The 16,626-nt window shown below is 38.2% G+C and overlaps 1 protein-coding gene across 3 annotated transcripts in view; it reads left to right on the top strand.

Moving 5' to 3' along the window:
- The window catches only part of ARHGAP21 (Rho GTPase activating protein 21), a 119,630-nt gene that overhangs the window by 86,651 nt on the left and 16,353 nt on the right, over positions 1–16,626 (top strand). For 2 of the 3 annotated variants that reach the window (XM_074866136.1, XM_074866147.1), the window contains exon 7: positions 1,922–3,872. In XM_074866136.1, the coding sequence (XP_074722237.1) occupies positions 1,922–3,872 (1,951 nt within the window). Of the gene's footprint in view, positions 1–452; positions 483–1,921; positions 3,873–16,626 lie in introns of all 3 variants that reach the window. The other variant, XM_074866157.1, reaches the window with a different exon arrangement.

Below are 16,626 nucleotides of genomic sequence, written 5' to 3'. Positions count from 1 at the left end.
GGTCATGTTTAGATATATGTGGGGAAGGGGCGTGCTTTTTTAAATGCATAATAAAGCCGTTGTTTCGTCACCGGGAAGCAGGGATGGTAGCAGCCCAGGGGAAATGAGAGACAGTAATGTTGCTGTAGCGGAAGGGAAGTCTTGTTGCATAGAGCCAGAGCTCTCTGCAGGCAGCTGTAGGGATGCACCAAGGCAAAGTGGCACAAATGTATTTTGCTTTCTGTAAGGGTAGAGGACAGATGCAAGGAGCAGATCAAAGCCTGAGATGAATATGCTCACAAGGAGGGTGAAGTTATTTTTTATGCTCTACTGCCCTTTACCTCTGTTGGTACCTTCCACTGAAATCAGGGTAGTTGTATTTTTAGCTTCCTGTATTCAACATCAATATGACAAGATAATTCTGTCTTTACATCTGTAAGCAGCTTTTACTATGTTTTCCTGTTTTCTGCCAGCTGCAGTTTACAAAGGATGTCACAGCACTGGTAAGAAATCTACAGTAGCCATTTCTCTGATGGGTTTGTAAGGCATGTTTTTCTTAATGATTTGTGAGAAGCAAGAATATGAAACAGCAAGTTTGTTGGAAATGAGCTAGATAGTCTCAGTTGAATTTTCTTCATAAAGCTAATCTCTTAATTTGTGGTTTGTGCCTGTGTTATTTGGTCGGTTTTCTCTGTGTGCTTTAGTATTTTGCACTTCACTAATGCTCAGTGTAACATTGCAGCAGTACTGTGAGTGCCTCGCCCTCCTCTGTACTTTGCTCTGTATTAATCTTATGGCTGCACTTGGGTTTTTATAATCTGTCTAGTGTTAAGACAGGGCACACTGATACTCCAGAATTGAGCATGTTATGATTTGGAGAGGAAATGCTATGATATGTTACTATGTCTAAGCGTGTAAAAGCTCTGAGAAATCATTTTAATCTTCTGTTGCATTGGCAGGCTCTGCATTGGCTATTTCATTCTGTTTAAACTGAAGTCATGCTAAAGTTTTTCAATAATAGGGTATTGTTTAAGTATGCTGTATGCTTCTCATTGATTTATTATTTTGAATGTTCCGTTAATTTCACAATGATAAATGCTACTTTTCTAAAAGGCTACAGAAACATACTAAGTGTAATATAACTGTAGGAGTCAGGCCCTTAAAGGTGCAAATAAATGCACTAAGGAAATTAATCTGAGATTTTAGTTTGTGTTTTAATAGTGTGTGGACAGTAGTTAAAAATGTTATTAGTATTTTTGCAGTAAGACTTGCGTGCCATGTACTGGCTGTCTCCTGTAAAATGTAAGATGACTTATAGGGTGTTGGCTCACAACAAAGATGTTACTGCTTCAATTTATTCATTTTATGTTTAGGAACAGTAGCTTTTATGTAGAAGACATCTTAGAGGAGCATGTGTATGTATATTTGTGTGCACTTTTCATACGTACTACGTTATGTGAACAGAGTTCTTTTATACAGAAAGTGACTAGAGAATTTTCTAGTGCTGGTTGAATTTATGCAGCATTTTAACCTGTTGATTGCTGTGAAATTCTGGTTTCCAGCAATGTGAAGCTTACACAAGAAGGTGCGAAGCGTCATGATAGAAAGCAAAATTAAGAAGGAGAAAAATAATGTATTTTGTGCTCACGGATTTTGGGAAACCTGCCTCAGTGCCCTATCTGCAGTATTTCCTAGAATTGGTCATCAGTTTTTTAATTGTTGAGGGCAGGAATGTATATATAAACGATTTTGCTTGTTCTGTTTCTGCTCACTAAGGGGATGGAATGCTATTTTTATCTTTTTAACTAACATTTTGTCTAAAATGATAGGTGTGAATTCTGTACTTGTGTTCCCTCTCTTGAAGCTTGATCATGCAAATACTAGATGGTGAACTTTTCCATCTCCCTCACTGCTGCATACTCACTCAATCTTCTCTCCACAGGCGTATTCCCAAGATGCCTACCTGAAAGGCAACGAAGCCTACAGTGGTAATGCCCACAACATACCTGAACCACCGCCAATATGTTATCCACGCCTGACATCCACAGCTTCTGTTATAGCACAAGCTGGTGACAAGCTATCTTCCGACTTCTCACTGGGGAAACAGCAAGTCAGTAGACCAGTACGGGCATTGACACAGCCAGAGAGGGCCTACAGAATGGAAATACAAGTGCCTCCATCACCAACAGACATTGCAAAATCAAACACAGCTGTGTGTGTTTGCAATGAAACTGTAAGGACTGTTATTGTGCCTTCTGAGAAGGCTGTAGATTTGCCATCTTGTAGAAATAATCATGCTGGTCCATCACACAGGACAGAGGAAGTAAGATATGGCTTAAAAGATCAAACCAGTCTAAAAGCACGGACCACGTCACCATCTTCTTCAGTGTCCACTGCCATTGTACTTCCCCAGACTCCAATAACAAGGCCAGTTGATCCAACTGGAACACTAAGTAAAGCTTCAAACTATGTAGTATGTTCAGAAGGAATCCCAAGCACTAGACCTCCTGCTCAAGCCACAGACTCTCCCTCAGTCTCTACTAATCATTACAGTTCTCCAACCTCCCACCAGCACATAGACTGGAAGACATACAAAACTTACAAAGAGTACATTGATAATAGGCGCATGCACATGTATGGCTCCCGAACAATACAGGAAAGGTTAGATAGTTTAAGAGCAGCTTCTCAGAATACAACTGATTATAATCAAGTGGTGCAAAATCGCACTGCTTCACAGGTACGGCGCAGGAGCACCTCTCATGACAGGGTTCCACAGTCTGTTCAGGTCCGGCAGAGAAGTGTATCCCAGGAAAGACTTGAAGATCCCATGTTGTTGAAAGAGTGGCCACGAAGTGCTTCGCAAGATACTCTAACTTCACCTTCAGTTAACACGAGGAATCACAGGGCTCGATCATGGGATTATCTCAGCAAACAGGGTGAAGTGCTAGAAAATTTTCATTCTGAGAATCTGATTGCGGATACAAATGGAGATAGGAGAAAGACTTACAAGTGGACAGGGTTTACTGAACAAGATGATAGGCGAGGTATTTATGAGAGGTCTAGACAGCACGCATTTCACATGTCCCTTCGAGGACAAAATTTTTCTATGCCTCCGAGTGCTTATATTTCAGATAACAGGAGAACAGGTAGTCGAGCTTCTCTGCCTGGTTCTCATTTTCAGAAAGTTCCACCAGATATAAAAATGTTACAGTCTTCTCGAGATTTGCAAACTCCTGGGGGAGTTTCAAAATCTACAACTGTTTCACAAGAGAGATTGTCTCTCACACCAGCCAGAAGTTCTAAAAGTAGCTCTTTGAAGAACTCTGCTCCCTATGCAGCAAAACCATCGTTTCCCCTTAACCAGGGCCTGGATGCTATTGCCAGCAAAGACCAAAGAACAGTAAATCACTTGCATCAGAGTGGTCTGTTAAACCAACAGTCAAGGATCGGAGCAGAGGGTGCCCCAGATCACAAAACAGAAACTGGCAAAACCATCCAACCCTCTTCTTTGTCTCCAGCTTCCGCCAAACTTGTTCAGCCAACAAGTGAGAGTTCAACTACCTCTGACAACGTAGATGGTTCCATCAGACAAAAGATTCATGATTTCGAAAGGGAAGATGTCCAAGAGCCTGAAATTCTGCAAACGGATGGTCAGGAAAATGACAAAGACACAGTGGTCATGCGGGACAAATCACCTTCTGGCCACCAAACTCCACAGCCTTTGAGGCATCAGTCCTACATTCTTGCTGTAAATGACCAGGAGGCAGCCTCGGACACTACCTGTTGGTTACCTAACGATGCTCGGAGAGAAGTCCACATAAAAAGAATAGAAGAAAGGAAAGCATCGGGTTCCAGCCCACCTGGTGACTCCTTGGCTTCTATTCCATTTATTGGTGAGTTAAACTATTCCAGTGTACATCAAATGCTCTTCTCTGCTAAAGATGATGGAGGGCACCATGCCAGGTAGCTGACTGCTGTTCCTGTAAACCCTGAGGCTGAGGAGCATGGGGGCTCTTTTTTCATCTAGACTAATAATAGGTTGGTAAAACTAAAAATGCTCTTCAGGAGGAAAAAAAAGTTCTGTTTTGTTTGGAGTCCTGGAGGATTGGTGTAAAAATGTCTACAGTGATTTAATATTTTTCTAGAGTTTTCCTTAACCTTCTGGAGAAGTCTGCATTATATAACTGTGTCTGGTTATCACTCCACATAATGCTCTGGTGTTACGTATATGGACAACTAGCATTTGTGGCACCTTTCAAAATATTTTTTACTTCTCTAGTATAAAACACATTTTCTCTTTACTGGATTCCAGAAATGCATGTAAATCCATATAAGGGTGATTTGTGAAAAAAAAGGTTGTCAGCTGAACAGGTAAGGTGAAAGCTTTCTGAGATGGATATGGGATAGAGGAAAGCTGATTCGGGTGAAAGGATAGCAATAAAATGAAGTGACTTTGCAAGTAAAGGTGCTAACATAGATATGAGTCAAAGAGTTTGTGGAAGCAAAATGTGAGAAGGCACAAAGATTCACCTGTGGGTTGTGACACAAGCAGGGTTGGAATTACAGGGATCTACTAGGAAGAAGGCTGAGCACTTTTGAGATAATTTGGAAGAAAAGAGGAGCTCATGGAAGGATTGCAAGTAGTAGTTAAAAAAATTAATCCAGTTTTGGATGCATGAGGAATTGTAATAATCAGCTGAAGACACAGTTTCAGTGGCAGAGCAGTTCTACTCAAGTAGTCAATGCATGTGTTGTCTTTGCCCCACTGTTGTTGTTGAATTGGATTTTCTTTTGTTGTGGCTGGTTTAATCCTTGGAAGTTTAGATGCTTGCGGACCGTTTTCCACACAGCTTGATTTATACCTGACTCTGTGTTCTTGAATTTAGTATAGGAAGTATTTAGAAAATGTTGTATTTCTATCCTCAAACTCATGTATGTGAAAAAAAAGTCGTCTTAATTCTCCTTAGATTTTTTTTTTACAGATTAGATTAAAGAAGTTACAGATACATTGTTTTAGCACAGTTGTCTTCTATTGTGGATCTGCAGCAGTGATTTTTTTCCCTCTAGAATTATCTGTAATATATACTACTAGTTTTTAAAGTAAATAACCAAAAATAGCAAAGAAGCTTTGTGTGCATCAAAGAATGGAAATCATACAAAAGATAAAATAATTCTGTTCTTTTGCCAAAATTTTGTTTAGACGTAACAAAAATGCTTTCTTAGTTAGCAGATGATTTTTGTATTAGTTTTTCCTTTTTCGATGGGAGTTGTATAGATTTTTTTTTTAGGTTTTTTGTACTACTGAATGCATCAGTATCCAGTGTAATGTTGGAATCTTCTTTAGAGCCTGTCAATCTTTCTTTAAGGATTAGTACAAGTTTGTAAGGCATGTAACCAGTCTTTGTGCAGGGTTTTTTAATACTACACCTAAAATCAACATTGGGCACTTGATTTAAGTTATGTGCAGTATTTTTACTCATTTAGGAGTGCTTTATGGGAGTTTTCTAATCCAGTACAATTTAAATGTCATGTAAAAGTCAGATCAAGATCATCAAAATCAAGCCCAACTTTTCTGCACAATCTTCTATCTTGATTTTGACAAAGTTTTGGACTCTTACTTATGTGACTTGATTCCAGATTTTAGAGAAATGGGATGATTAAAGTTTAAAGAAGCCTTAAGCATGTCAATTGTACTGCATTCTGGTAGCAGCTGAGCAGTTCAGAAGAAACAAAGTGGTAACTCTCTGTTGCAGCGTCTTGGCATAACAGCATGTGGGATTGTGTCAATTCTTATGAGTCCTCTTGGACTGAAACTTCCTGAATACTCCAGAAATACTAAGAAGTGGTGCTGCTAGAGCATGGGCGTGGTCTGAGCCAACACAGTACCGGTGGCTGTCTTCCTAGCAAGAAATTCTTGTGTAGTTACAGGTGCTGTGGAAAATTTCCAGTACCTTGAAATGAAATATAACCCTCTCTGAATAGGAAGAGCATCAAATGCCATTAAGAGTGGGCATCTTCCAAAGTTAGAATTAATATGCATGATTCTAACTTTGCTTGTTCCACTATCATTATGCTTAATTACAGCTTTACTTGTTAAAAGCCTTACTTAATCAGGCGGATAAAACCCTAGATCTACTTTGAAACTCAGTTAAAGGCTATTTAACTCTTCTGAAGGAAAATCACTTGGATTTTTCTGTTTTGTGTTTTGATTTGGGCTTTTACTTTTTTCCCTTCTGTCTGAGGATTGAGAAGGATGTTACTTTGAATAAAGACATACCTTGGTGTTGGCAACCCCCCAGCTTCTCATCAACATAATTTTTTTTTCCGGTATTAGGTTTTATTAGATATGGTTCATTTCATAAATGCACTTACTGAAGTTATTTGTACAGTAGATCTTTGGACTAGTATAAAAATGCAAATTTGGAGGGAATAAATATCTTCCGAGGTTACATATTATTGCCTTTTTAAATACTTTGTGGTGTGTTACCATTTTCTGCTTATTAAAAGTAGTAGATATGGCCAGACAATATTTTGGTAGAAATTTAGCCAGGAACAGTTGGCTTCTGCGGCAGTATTTTGTGACTAACCTGCTCTTGAGAATAACGCAACATCAGAATGATTTTAGCTCTTTGTAAGTAGCATGGTGCCTTGCACCACAAACAGAAATCCAAGCAGCATTTCTGTAAGCTTGCTTACAGCAGATTCTTGCAGGGATTATGGTGGGTCACTGAGGAACAGCCTTTTGACACTAGTCTTTTTGTAATGGCTGTTAGGAGGCAGGAAGATTAAATTTTGGTTTGCATTTGCTAATAGAAATGAGAGATCTGTTCAGAGCAAACCTAGTAGGCAGATGTAGTATCTTTTATAGGCGAAATTGATTTATTTGAAAAAGGTAAGATATTGTGTGCTTAAACTCTTCTTCAGGTAAGCAGATGTTCTTGGGGGATGAGGAAGCTGCCAGTTTTACAGAAAAACATACCCTGGTACTGCAGGCTTCAGTACTTTCCATGTGCTACTAAATGGAGGGTGTTGTGGTTAGCTTGGAAAGCTGCTATTTCTATTTCAGGTCCAAAGACTCTGTTCTTGCAATGCTTCCTATTTCAAACTGTATCAGTTAGTATAATGAAAGGTTATTCCTTTTACCCAAAAATGGTTTCTACCTGTTCTCTAAGACTAGTAGAAATACCATTACCTCTATCAGTGACTATATTGGCAATTGTGGTGTTCAGTGTACATTTTTTCAGACTTGTGATTTGTACACAATTTCTCAGAGAACAGCAGATGATAAATTTCTGATTTACTGGGTAATTTTGGATGTGTTAACCTGCACTGGGATGGAAATCAGTATGCTGCTTAACATTTTTGTAACTGTTGATTAAGAATGTAGTTATTTTAGTACATTTCTTAGACGAGATGTCTAGTGTGCGTGTCTGAGATTTGCAGCTAGCTTGAAACAATTTTTTTCCTTCTTACATCATTTATTGTAGAGTAGAAAGCAATTGAAAAAAAGGATAATCCAACTCTCAGATTGAGTTGAATGAACTACCTCTATGAGTGAAATGGAGAAACTGCTTCAGTACTTAACCTGATTGCAGTGTGTCTAGCTGCCAGTGCAGTTTAGTGCTTTGGCCGTTACTTCTGGGTGAATGTTCTTTCTGACTTTGCAGTGGGTTGTCACATGAAAATCAATTTTAAATGGATATGTTTTAAAATACTTAGCCTAAATAAACATCATCATGAAGTTTAATTTTTTTTTTTCAAATCAAATAAGTTTATAGTCATCCTAGTATACAGTTTTCGAAATCATCCTGTTTTCGAAAATATCTAGTACATCCTTATCCTAGAAAAATTTTAGGTTGCTTTATTCTGCTATTAATTTGTGAATAACTGAGAGAAAATTAGCCAGATAAAAATATTTGGCCGGACTTTGATAACACCAAAGTGTTGTAAAAATTAGATGAGTGTCCTCTCTCAGGCTGAAAGTGATACCTAAGGAAAGGTGTAATAACAGGACAAGGATATGTGATACTTAATGTTGTTACTTTCTATTCTCCAACCATTTGCACTTTACAACATCCCTGAGCCAAATGTGATTTTAAGTGCTCCATAAATTCCTCCATTCTCTTTTGTACTACAGTCAAATTTTGCTGTCCAGTACCCTGTATGATTTAAATAAAGATTTGCCAGGAGTTTCACAGCTTTAATTACATGATATTTATTCCTTTTTTTGTGCGTGTGTGGTTTTTTTAAAACCTGTCTCTTGCTGGCTGAATTCCTGATACAGATGTTGTAAGAGTGACCAGCAGACTGCTAATCTTGATTCACCCTTTCCATGCCACTCATGGTTTTATCTCTCTGTTGCTTCTACCCTTGGCGCAGGCAACCAACCATAGTGATTTCTGTGTAATAAGGCAGGCTCTGCTTTTCACCTTTTTATTGTGTTCCAATATCTACTTTTCAAGAAACTTGTGTCCAAATAAGTATTTGTGTACTTGCTGATTAACAGATAGGATAAATTTGGCTGGGTTCTAGTGAATTCTGCTCAACCTGCTTTTTAATTATTTTTTTGTTACCAAATACTTTTTTTTATTATTTTTAAAGTAAATTAACTAAGGAATTAGGAGGTGAAACATTCTAAAACACCCAGCATTAGTTAAACTTTTCAGGCATCTTTATTGTATATGTGATGGCATTCTTCTCTAATGCTGGAAGTAGAGGTGTGTAGGGTTTATCTTATCAGTACCTACCCTTAAATGATTAAGTCATGTACATAGCTTCCAAGTACTTTTTTTGTAAGTGTAATGAGTTTACTACCTTTTTTTTTGTGAAATATGTGCCATACCTTTCCTCTTCTCCCTCTACATCTTTATGCCTCTCTCTGGAGGCTGCTTAGGCTTTGGTACAGAAGACAATAATGTGAATACACACATACTGAATGCAGTTACATTCTTGAAACTAGAAAATAAATTGATACACTTAGACAGCACACTGTAAAAAGGGCTATAATGGTAGGAACAGTCAGGTTAAGGGAACAACCAGAAATACTATCACATGCAATGAAGAAATAATTGAAAGAATGTACTCATTCTGTTTTCTCCTTGTGAGAAGAAATAAGCGTCAGGCAAAGAGAAATTCAAAATCTCCAACTTCTGCAGCAGAGATTGTGGCTTGTCAACCCAAAATGTGTGGGCTACCTTAAGGGCAAATGATGGCTGAATACAGATAGTTGATATGGCATGATTTAAGGAGAATTTAATTTTAGCAAGAACTGTTAGCAGTCAAGATGAATATGAAAACCTTCAGCCATTGTGATTTTTTTCTACAAGTTACTGCCTAGCTATTCCAAACTATGAAAATATAAATGTAACTGCAGCAGAAATTAGAGCTGACAGATGTTCATTTTTGAGGGACTATTGCCTCCGTTATTTTAGCGATAGCATTGGCACAGCTTTTAACATGTCATCAGTGTTTCCAAGATAAGCATCAGTCTTCTGTTTCTTTTCAGGGTTTTACAGTGTGGCCTGCCAAATCACTATTGCTCCAGGCTGAAAATTTCGGCATTTCTTATCCAAAGAACAATTTTTAAATCATTGTGGTATTTTGAAGTATAGCAGCCAAAACACAAAATTACAAATTAGCATTTTAAATACCGTTCAAATTCTGTGTAACTCAAAAATCCTTTTTTAAATTAAGCCTTTAAATTTGAAGTCAATTTTTAACATTGAGTAGAAGCATCAGATTTGTTTGGTAATGGGTAATATTTTCAAAGCATAAATCATCCATAGTATATCATTATAACTTAAAATAATAATTACAGGTAATAAAGGAATGCTATAGGAGTTCTTGGCCCAAGAAAAGTGTATTGAGTATTGTACTTTTTTATATGACAGGGTAATACTGTGAACAGGAACCTTTAGAATTATTTTGTATAGAAAGATACATTTGTTTAACACTGAAATAAGCAACTGACTGTAATAGATAAGGCTTTCAGAATAGTCTTACATGAAGAATAACCTTGGGAAGCCTTTTTCTATGTGAAACTCAATCAGTATAATAAACATATTATTTACATGAGTGCATTAGCAGAGGGCTGGATTTGATGATTCAGGAGGCTTGTTCCAGTCTTGTGTTTGTGGCTTACAGAAATGAATGTGCTCAGCATGCAGACATGTTTCTATTATATTCTTTTGGCTACAAGAGGGTAATTACGTAAAGTAATATATCTATGAAGAAGTTCTTTGTAAAGACAATCAGTGCTGTGAGTGCTGGAAGTACTTAACAACTAACAAACAAAAAAAACCTTTCTAAAGGCTCTCTTTTGAAAAATGAGGTAGTGAGTCATGATGAATCCAGGCAATAGTGCATCTTCTTTCCAAATCATGTGTTTTAGGCTTGGAAGTCTTTAATTATTGGAGCTTTTACCCTTGCAGGTTGAAGTATAAAATGCAGCTGCTTGTACTTAAAGCTCAGTAACAAAAAGTCACTGCTGTGGGGTATTTATTGGTCCTTTGTGCTATCTTGTGTGATAGTAAGGTTAGTTTCATATAGTTTATTTTTGATTGAGCAGTTCATTTTTGTTTTATTAGTTATTTCTGGCCTTCTCACTATGCAAGTGAAATTGTATACATGGTCTTTTTATTTGGTTGTTTTCCTGACAGGCTTTTAAGAAAAATGGTCTATATTAGTATGTCTGTGTTTACCTTGAATTCAGCTTCTTTTAAGGTTTCTTGGAGATGAGGAGCCTCTGAGATAGACTTCTTTTTAACTTCCTTGCCTGTGTGTGGATGAAGATGGTCTTCCTACCTCCAGTATCCTGTCCATCCCCTCTCTTTTCCTCCTGCATTCTTCTCACTGGTGCCTCTTCCTTGTGGCCTCTGTCCCCCTGCTCTGCTCTCCCTTGCTCCGCTTGTGCCTGTGCCTCAGCAGCCTTTGCTTGACCCCTCGTGTCCTGCCTGCCACCGAGGTGAAGGGAGGGAGATCTGGTCCACATGGCTGTACCATAAGGCAAGAGCTGCCTATAGCAAGCTGGAGCAAACCTAAACTGAGAAGCACAGAGGAGGTATTAGATGTAGGACAAGATTTTAAAGTGTGCAGAGCCTGTCATGGTATTATGTACTGTGCAGTGCTTGGGTAGGCCAAGGATGCAGCATGCAAAACAGTTGTTGACAGAGGACTTGGAAGTAAGGGAGTGCCTCCAAAGCTGGTCTCGCTGCAGGGTCTGTTCATGTCACTGGCATGTCCTGCATGTCCTCCAATAAGGAAAATATTTTTTTTTAATTTTTTTTTATGCTTCTGATGAGTGTTTCATAGTTTTGTGCCTTTTCTGCCACAAGCAAATGAATTTGCCATGTCAGATTCGTTCCTAAATTGTACCCCAAAAACCATAACCTGCTGTTTGAGAGAAGTATTGAAGGAATAGAGGGTCAATGATAAAAATACTTACTGTAACGGCTCTTGGGTAGATGCCATCTCAGCGTATAGAAACCTTCACTTCTGTGCCTCCATTGAATGAAGGTAACAATTTTAATGACTCTTTTAGCCCTTTCCTTTGGAGACAGAAAGCAAGTATGTTACCTCCCTGTAGCCTTCTGCAGAAGGCTGAGCTTCTTACAAAGTGCAATCACTGTTACAATTCCATAAGATATATGAGTAACCAAAATTGCGTTAAGCGCTATGGGGGCATCTTTAAACACATGCATAATCTGAGAATTGGATATGGTTTTCAGATAGCCAATAATATTAAAGTACAGTTATCTTCTTCAATGTATGCAGTTTGGGAAATTGTATGTTGAGTGATACTTTTTTTTTGTGTCTCAACACTCTTCACATGAAAAGCAATTTAAAGCTGTTTTAAGTGTGTGTTACTGCACAGCTGTTACATTTTTATGATCTGAATCTTCAAAGCAGATAATAAATAGTCTTTGATAAAATACATACTTGTTGAGTTAAGGTTTGTAGCCACATACATTGTTTAAATTGAAATGCCTAATGAGTGTGTTAAATGGTAATGCAGTCTGCAATACACTTACTAAATAATACAGTTCCTTCTTAGTCTGTTGAGGTGTTGAGATACTGCTTGCAAGACTACCATGTCCGAAGGGGAATAAACATAAAAGATGGCTTTACTCTTGGGAAGCTATTTTTTTCCCAGTCACTTTCTATTACCAGTGAAGAAAAAAATCTGAATGATAGCTCAAGGGTACCTGAAGTTTAGTCTCTCTGGACTAAAGTTAGTCTGTGAATATGCTGTCCATGATTATATGTTATGATTGATTAAACAATTTCCTTTTTTTAAAAAAAGAGATAAAAACAAACCCCTAACAATTCCCCCCCCTCCCAACACAAACAAACAAAAACAACCCATCTTTGAAGGATCATGAGGACTGGGGGAGGTCCCCATTAACTGGAAAAAAGCAAATTGTGCACCTGTCTTGAAAAAGGATGAGAAGGACAATGCAGGGGAGGCAGTCAATTGGCTATATCTCAATCCTTAGGAAAATCATGGAATTGGTCCTCTTGGAACTTATTTCGGGGCACATGAAGGAGAACGTGATTGGTGTGGTGGTTTAGCCCCTGCTGGGGTCTGAGACCACGCGGCCGCTGCCCCTCCCCCACAAAGGGAGTGAAATACAAAGCCCCAAGACTGAAATAAGGAAAGGTTTAATACAACAGTGCAATAGCAACACAACCAACAACAACAATAACAATAACAGTAATAGTGATAGCAATGAACAGAGCAAAATAGCTACCAAATACAGCAGTTTGAAGCACGATGTACAAAACCACGAGTGCACCGCGCTCGCGCCAGGAAAATGTGACCTGCCAGGATGTGACGTCCCCCCCCACTGCTGGGGAAACTTAACCCTATCCTGGTTAAACCAGGACAGTTGGTAATAGCTAGTGTGGATTTACCAAGGGTAAATAGTGCTTGACCAATGTGATTCTGTTTTATGAGATGACTAGATCTGTGAATGAGAGGAGAACACCAAGGGGGGGGCACCAACCTTGACTTTAGCAAGGCTTTTAACCTTTTCTGCAACACCATCTTTGTGCCATAGTCTAGATGGGTGTGCTGCTGGATATGTAGAAATACTGGATCATCAGGTATAAAGGGTAGTGGCTAAGGGTTCATATTCTGCCTGGAGGCTGGTTATAAGTGGTGTTCTTTAGGGTCCATTTTGTTTATATCTTATCAGTGAGCTAGAGAGGAGATGGAATATTAAGTTTGCAGAGAACACCAAACTAGGGGGTGCAGTCAATACACATGAAGGTGTGTGTATTCAGAAGGACTTATCCCTCTAGGCTAGGAACCTCTTGAAATTGAAGCGGAGATGCTAAGTCCCGCTCCTGGAATATGCTGACCTCCTGCAGCAGTACCGGCACCTTGCTGGTGATGAAGACTAACACTGTACTGGTCTGCATCAATAAGAGCACACCCAGGATATTGAGGGAAGAGATTGTTCCTCTTTATTTGGCACTTGTTGGACAAAAGCCCTGAGCAACGTGGTCTGAATTCAATGCTAACCCTGCTCGGAGGAGGAGGATGGGCTAGGAGACCTTCCAAAGTTTGCTCCCACCTGAATAGTTCTGTGATTCATTTAAATTATATTTAAGCGTCTCAAAATGTGCCTCCTTTTTGTGTTCAAGTGTTCAGGTTGTTACTTTCATACCTTTATGTGTAATCCTGAAGGACTGCTCCAGGAGAGTCAGGTGTAAAAAAAGATACTAAATATTATGTTAATCATGATAAAATTGTATTGTAGCAACATACTAGGGTATGATACAGATCTGTGCTTTGTTTTTCAGTGATTTTTTTGGTGTTCATTCCTTTGAATTTTTGAAAAATGGGTTAATACTTGTTCCTGAGTTCTTCATTCACAGAGTGGGGATAATATGTCTTCTCTGTCATGCTTTCTCACCCATGTAATTCTCAATTTTGAAATCTCTAGTTCTGCCTCTGAGTCCATTCATTGTAAATTTGTCTTTGCAGAGTCAGAAGGTTAGTATTTTTCCTGACCACTTGCATTGTGTTCAGATGTTGCCTCTCTTTGTAGGTCTCTGATCTCCAGCTGCACTGAAGTATAAATGTACTTTGATACATTAATTTCTCTCTGCTTTAGCTAGCAAATCAGTTACTGCAAGTTACTCCAACGCAGTTGGACCTATGTTGCCTGTTTATTACAAGTTTTCAGTGTCTTATCCCCTGTAAATGTTTTTGTGTTGAAAGGCTCTTTCTGAAAATCACTAGTTGCAACTGTTGACGAGTTGCATGCTCATGTTCGGACAGAGGTGACAAGTGGCATCCTCCCACTTGCCAGAGATGCTCTGTCACCATGCTGGTTCATTTTCTGATGGCTGGTCTCTTGGGTGGTTTCATAGACAATAATGCAGAACAAATTGTATTTGTATCCTTTTCTCAAGTGAAAAGTAAAACTTTAAGTAGTCCTGGAGTCTTTGACCTTTTTGTTACAGATATCTAAAGGGACACTGGTAATCCGTGAGATAACAAACTGAAAGAATTATTTTGTGTGGCTTCTCCTCTGGCTTGTGTTTTCTATACACTTCACCGCATTCAGATACAGTAGTTTTCATCGATCGGTGAACTGAACACATCCTTTCGTATGCTGTACAAGGAGTTTTGGGCTGCAAATACACTGATTAATCAAGGAAATTGAAAAGAGACAAACACTGCAAGCACAAAAAAGTCAAAGTGCAAGGGATACATGTAGTCTTTTGGGATTTGTTTCTTACTGGACAGCAGCAGTCGAGTTTGCTAGTACATTAAATTAGTAGGCAGTAGCTCATATGGTGTACATCATAGTTTGCTCTGTAATCACTTTATATTATGGAAAAGCTTGCCGTTAGCTGACCTTCAACCTCTTCAGGGGTTGAACAGTTACTTCTCTCCTGTACCAATGTCATTTGCAGTTTCCTTAAAGCTTGCCTATTTCTAAAACCACTTTAATTTTGATTTATCTGGGGATTAGACCCACTGTGAAGTAATAATAATTTGAATAATTATTGTTGCTTTCAAGGGCTTAGAAACTGTTTTTCCTCAGCTGAATTCTTGGATTTGAGTGTTGTGGGAAATTGTGTAGTGTTGCCTAACACTTTGTATTCACAGCTTGCACAGATTTATTTCAAGCGTTAGTGTTTTTGTAACTTTTGGGAGTACAGACTGACATTTTGAGATAAGTCTGTAACATAAATAACTTAAAGCTGAGTGCTTCCAGTTTGCATATTATAAACTAATTAATTGTACACGGAGTGGTTATATTCCTTAGTCGACGTTCCTATGATTCTCTCAGGGTTTGCTGCAGAGAAGCTGAGCAAATGAAAAAAGGCAATAGGACAGTGAGCTGTTGTGGTTTGGAAATGAAAGTGTAACGGAGGTTCTTCCTGTCTCCTAGTTGCTCTAGAGAAGAGGTCTGTAAATGCTTCTAATTTATCACTGTGGACCCAAGTAAAACTTACATTTTTAAATTGTGGTATCACAGGTTTGCGGTAAATTCTTTTGCTTTCCCTTTTTATTCATGTTTCTAGTTTGCAGCTAGTTTTTTTGGGGGTATGCTTTTTTAACATATAATGTCATAAATTACTTTATTTTCCACTCCAGGCAATTTAGAGGGCTGTTATTGCTAAACCTTCCTGTATTTTAATTGTTTATTGCCTTGTTTTAAATTTACATTGCCAAATTTTGATGGTACAAGTGCTGCCTTAACGGAACTGTTAGTGACTGTTGGAAAAGCACAATGCAGCACACGCAGTTGTGTTCACACAAAGCAAAGAATAAACCTCTGTCTGTGAGTGTTCATTGATTTCAATAGGCTTTTCAGTAGCTCTGCATATTACAATTCTTAGCACCTAGAATACATTCATATTCATTACGGCAGTAGAGTTCAGCCCCTGCTTGTGACTTGATTTTATTTTTTTTTTTTTCTTTCTCCTTCCCATCCCCTCTTCTACCGGAGCATGAAGTAGAATTATTTTTCTCGTTCTGGTAATGTGTTCTAAAAGATGTTACGACTCTTTTCTCAGAATGATTGAAAATGCATCTTTTGGCTTCTTCCATCTTGTAAGAAGCACATTAAATATTAGAAATACTTAAAGCTTTCTGGAATCTTTCATGATGACCCTTGTGGCTATTGAGACCGTGAGGTGCTGGGCATGTACGGCATGCAATCGTTTGTATGAACAATTAGTGGAAGAACTAATTGGTATGTAGTAGTACCATCTTTTAAAAATATGAATACTTCTTTATTTGAATGTATGGAGGATGGGGGGGATTGATTCTTTGGATGCTGAATATATGTTTAAAATGCTTTTTTGTTTGTTTGTAACTTGGCTTTATTATTTGAACACACATTTAAACCAAGTGGTTTTCGGTAGTCTGATACAATGTGTGTTTTTCACTTATGCACATAAGCAAAAATAGTCTACTTCAAAATAGTATTATGAGAGTTTAGCAAATAATTCCTGTTTATTCACTCACAGCAAAATCTGTAATCAGATATGATGTTCTTTGCCCTTATCTCTAATGTACAATTAACATCCCTACGAAATGAAACAGGCTTCTCTTTCTTAAAAAAGAGTACATTTGACAGTGTGAATTAATTGAATCCTTATGTTTGTTTGAAAGTCTTCATG

This window comes from Strix uralensis, chromosome 1 (assembly GCF_047716275.1).
Source record: "Strix uralensis isolate ZFMK-TIS-50842 chromosome 1, bStrUra1, whole genome shotgun sequence".
Lineage (NCBI taxonomy): Eukaryota > Metazoa > Chordata > Aves > Strigiformes > Strigidae > Strix > Strix uralensis.
Note: the sequence above shows the minus strand (reverse complement) of the source record. Positions and strands in the feature narration are given on the sequence as shown.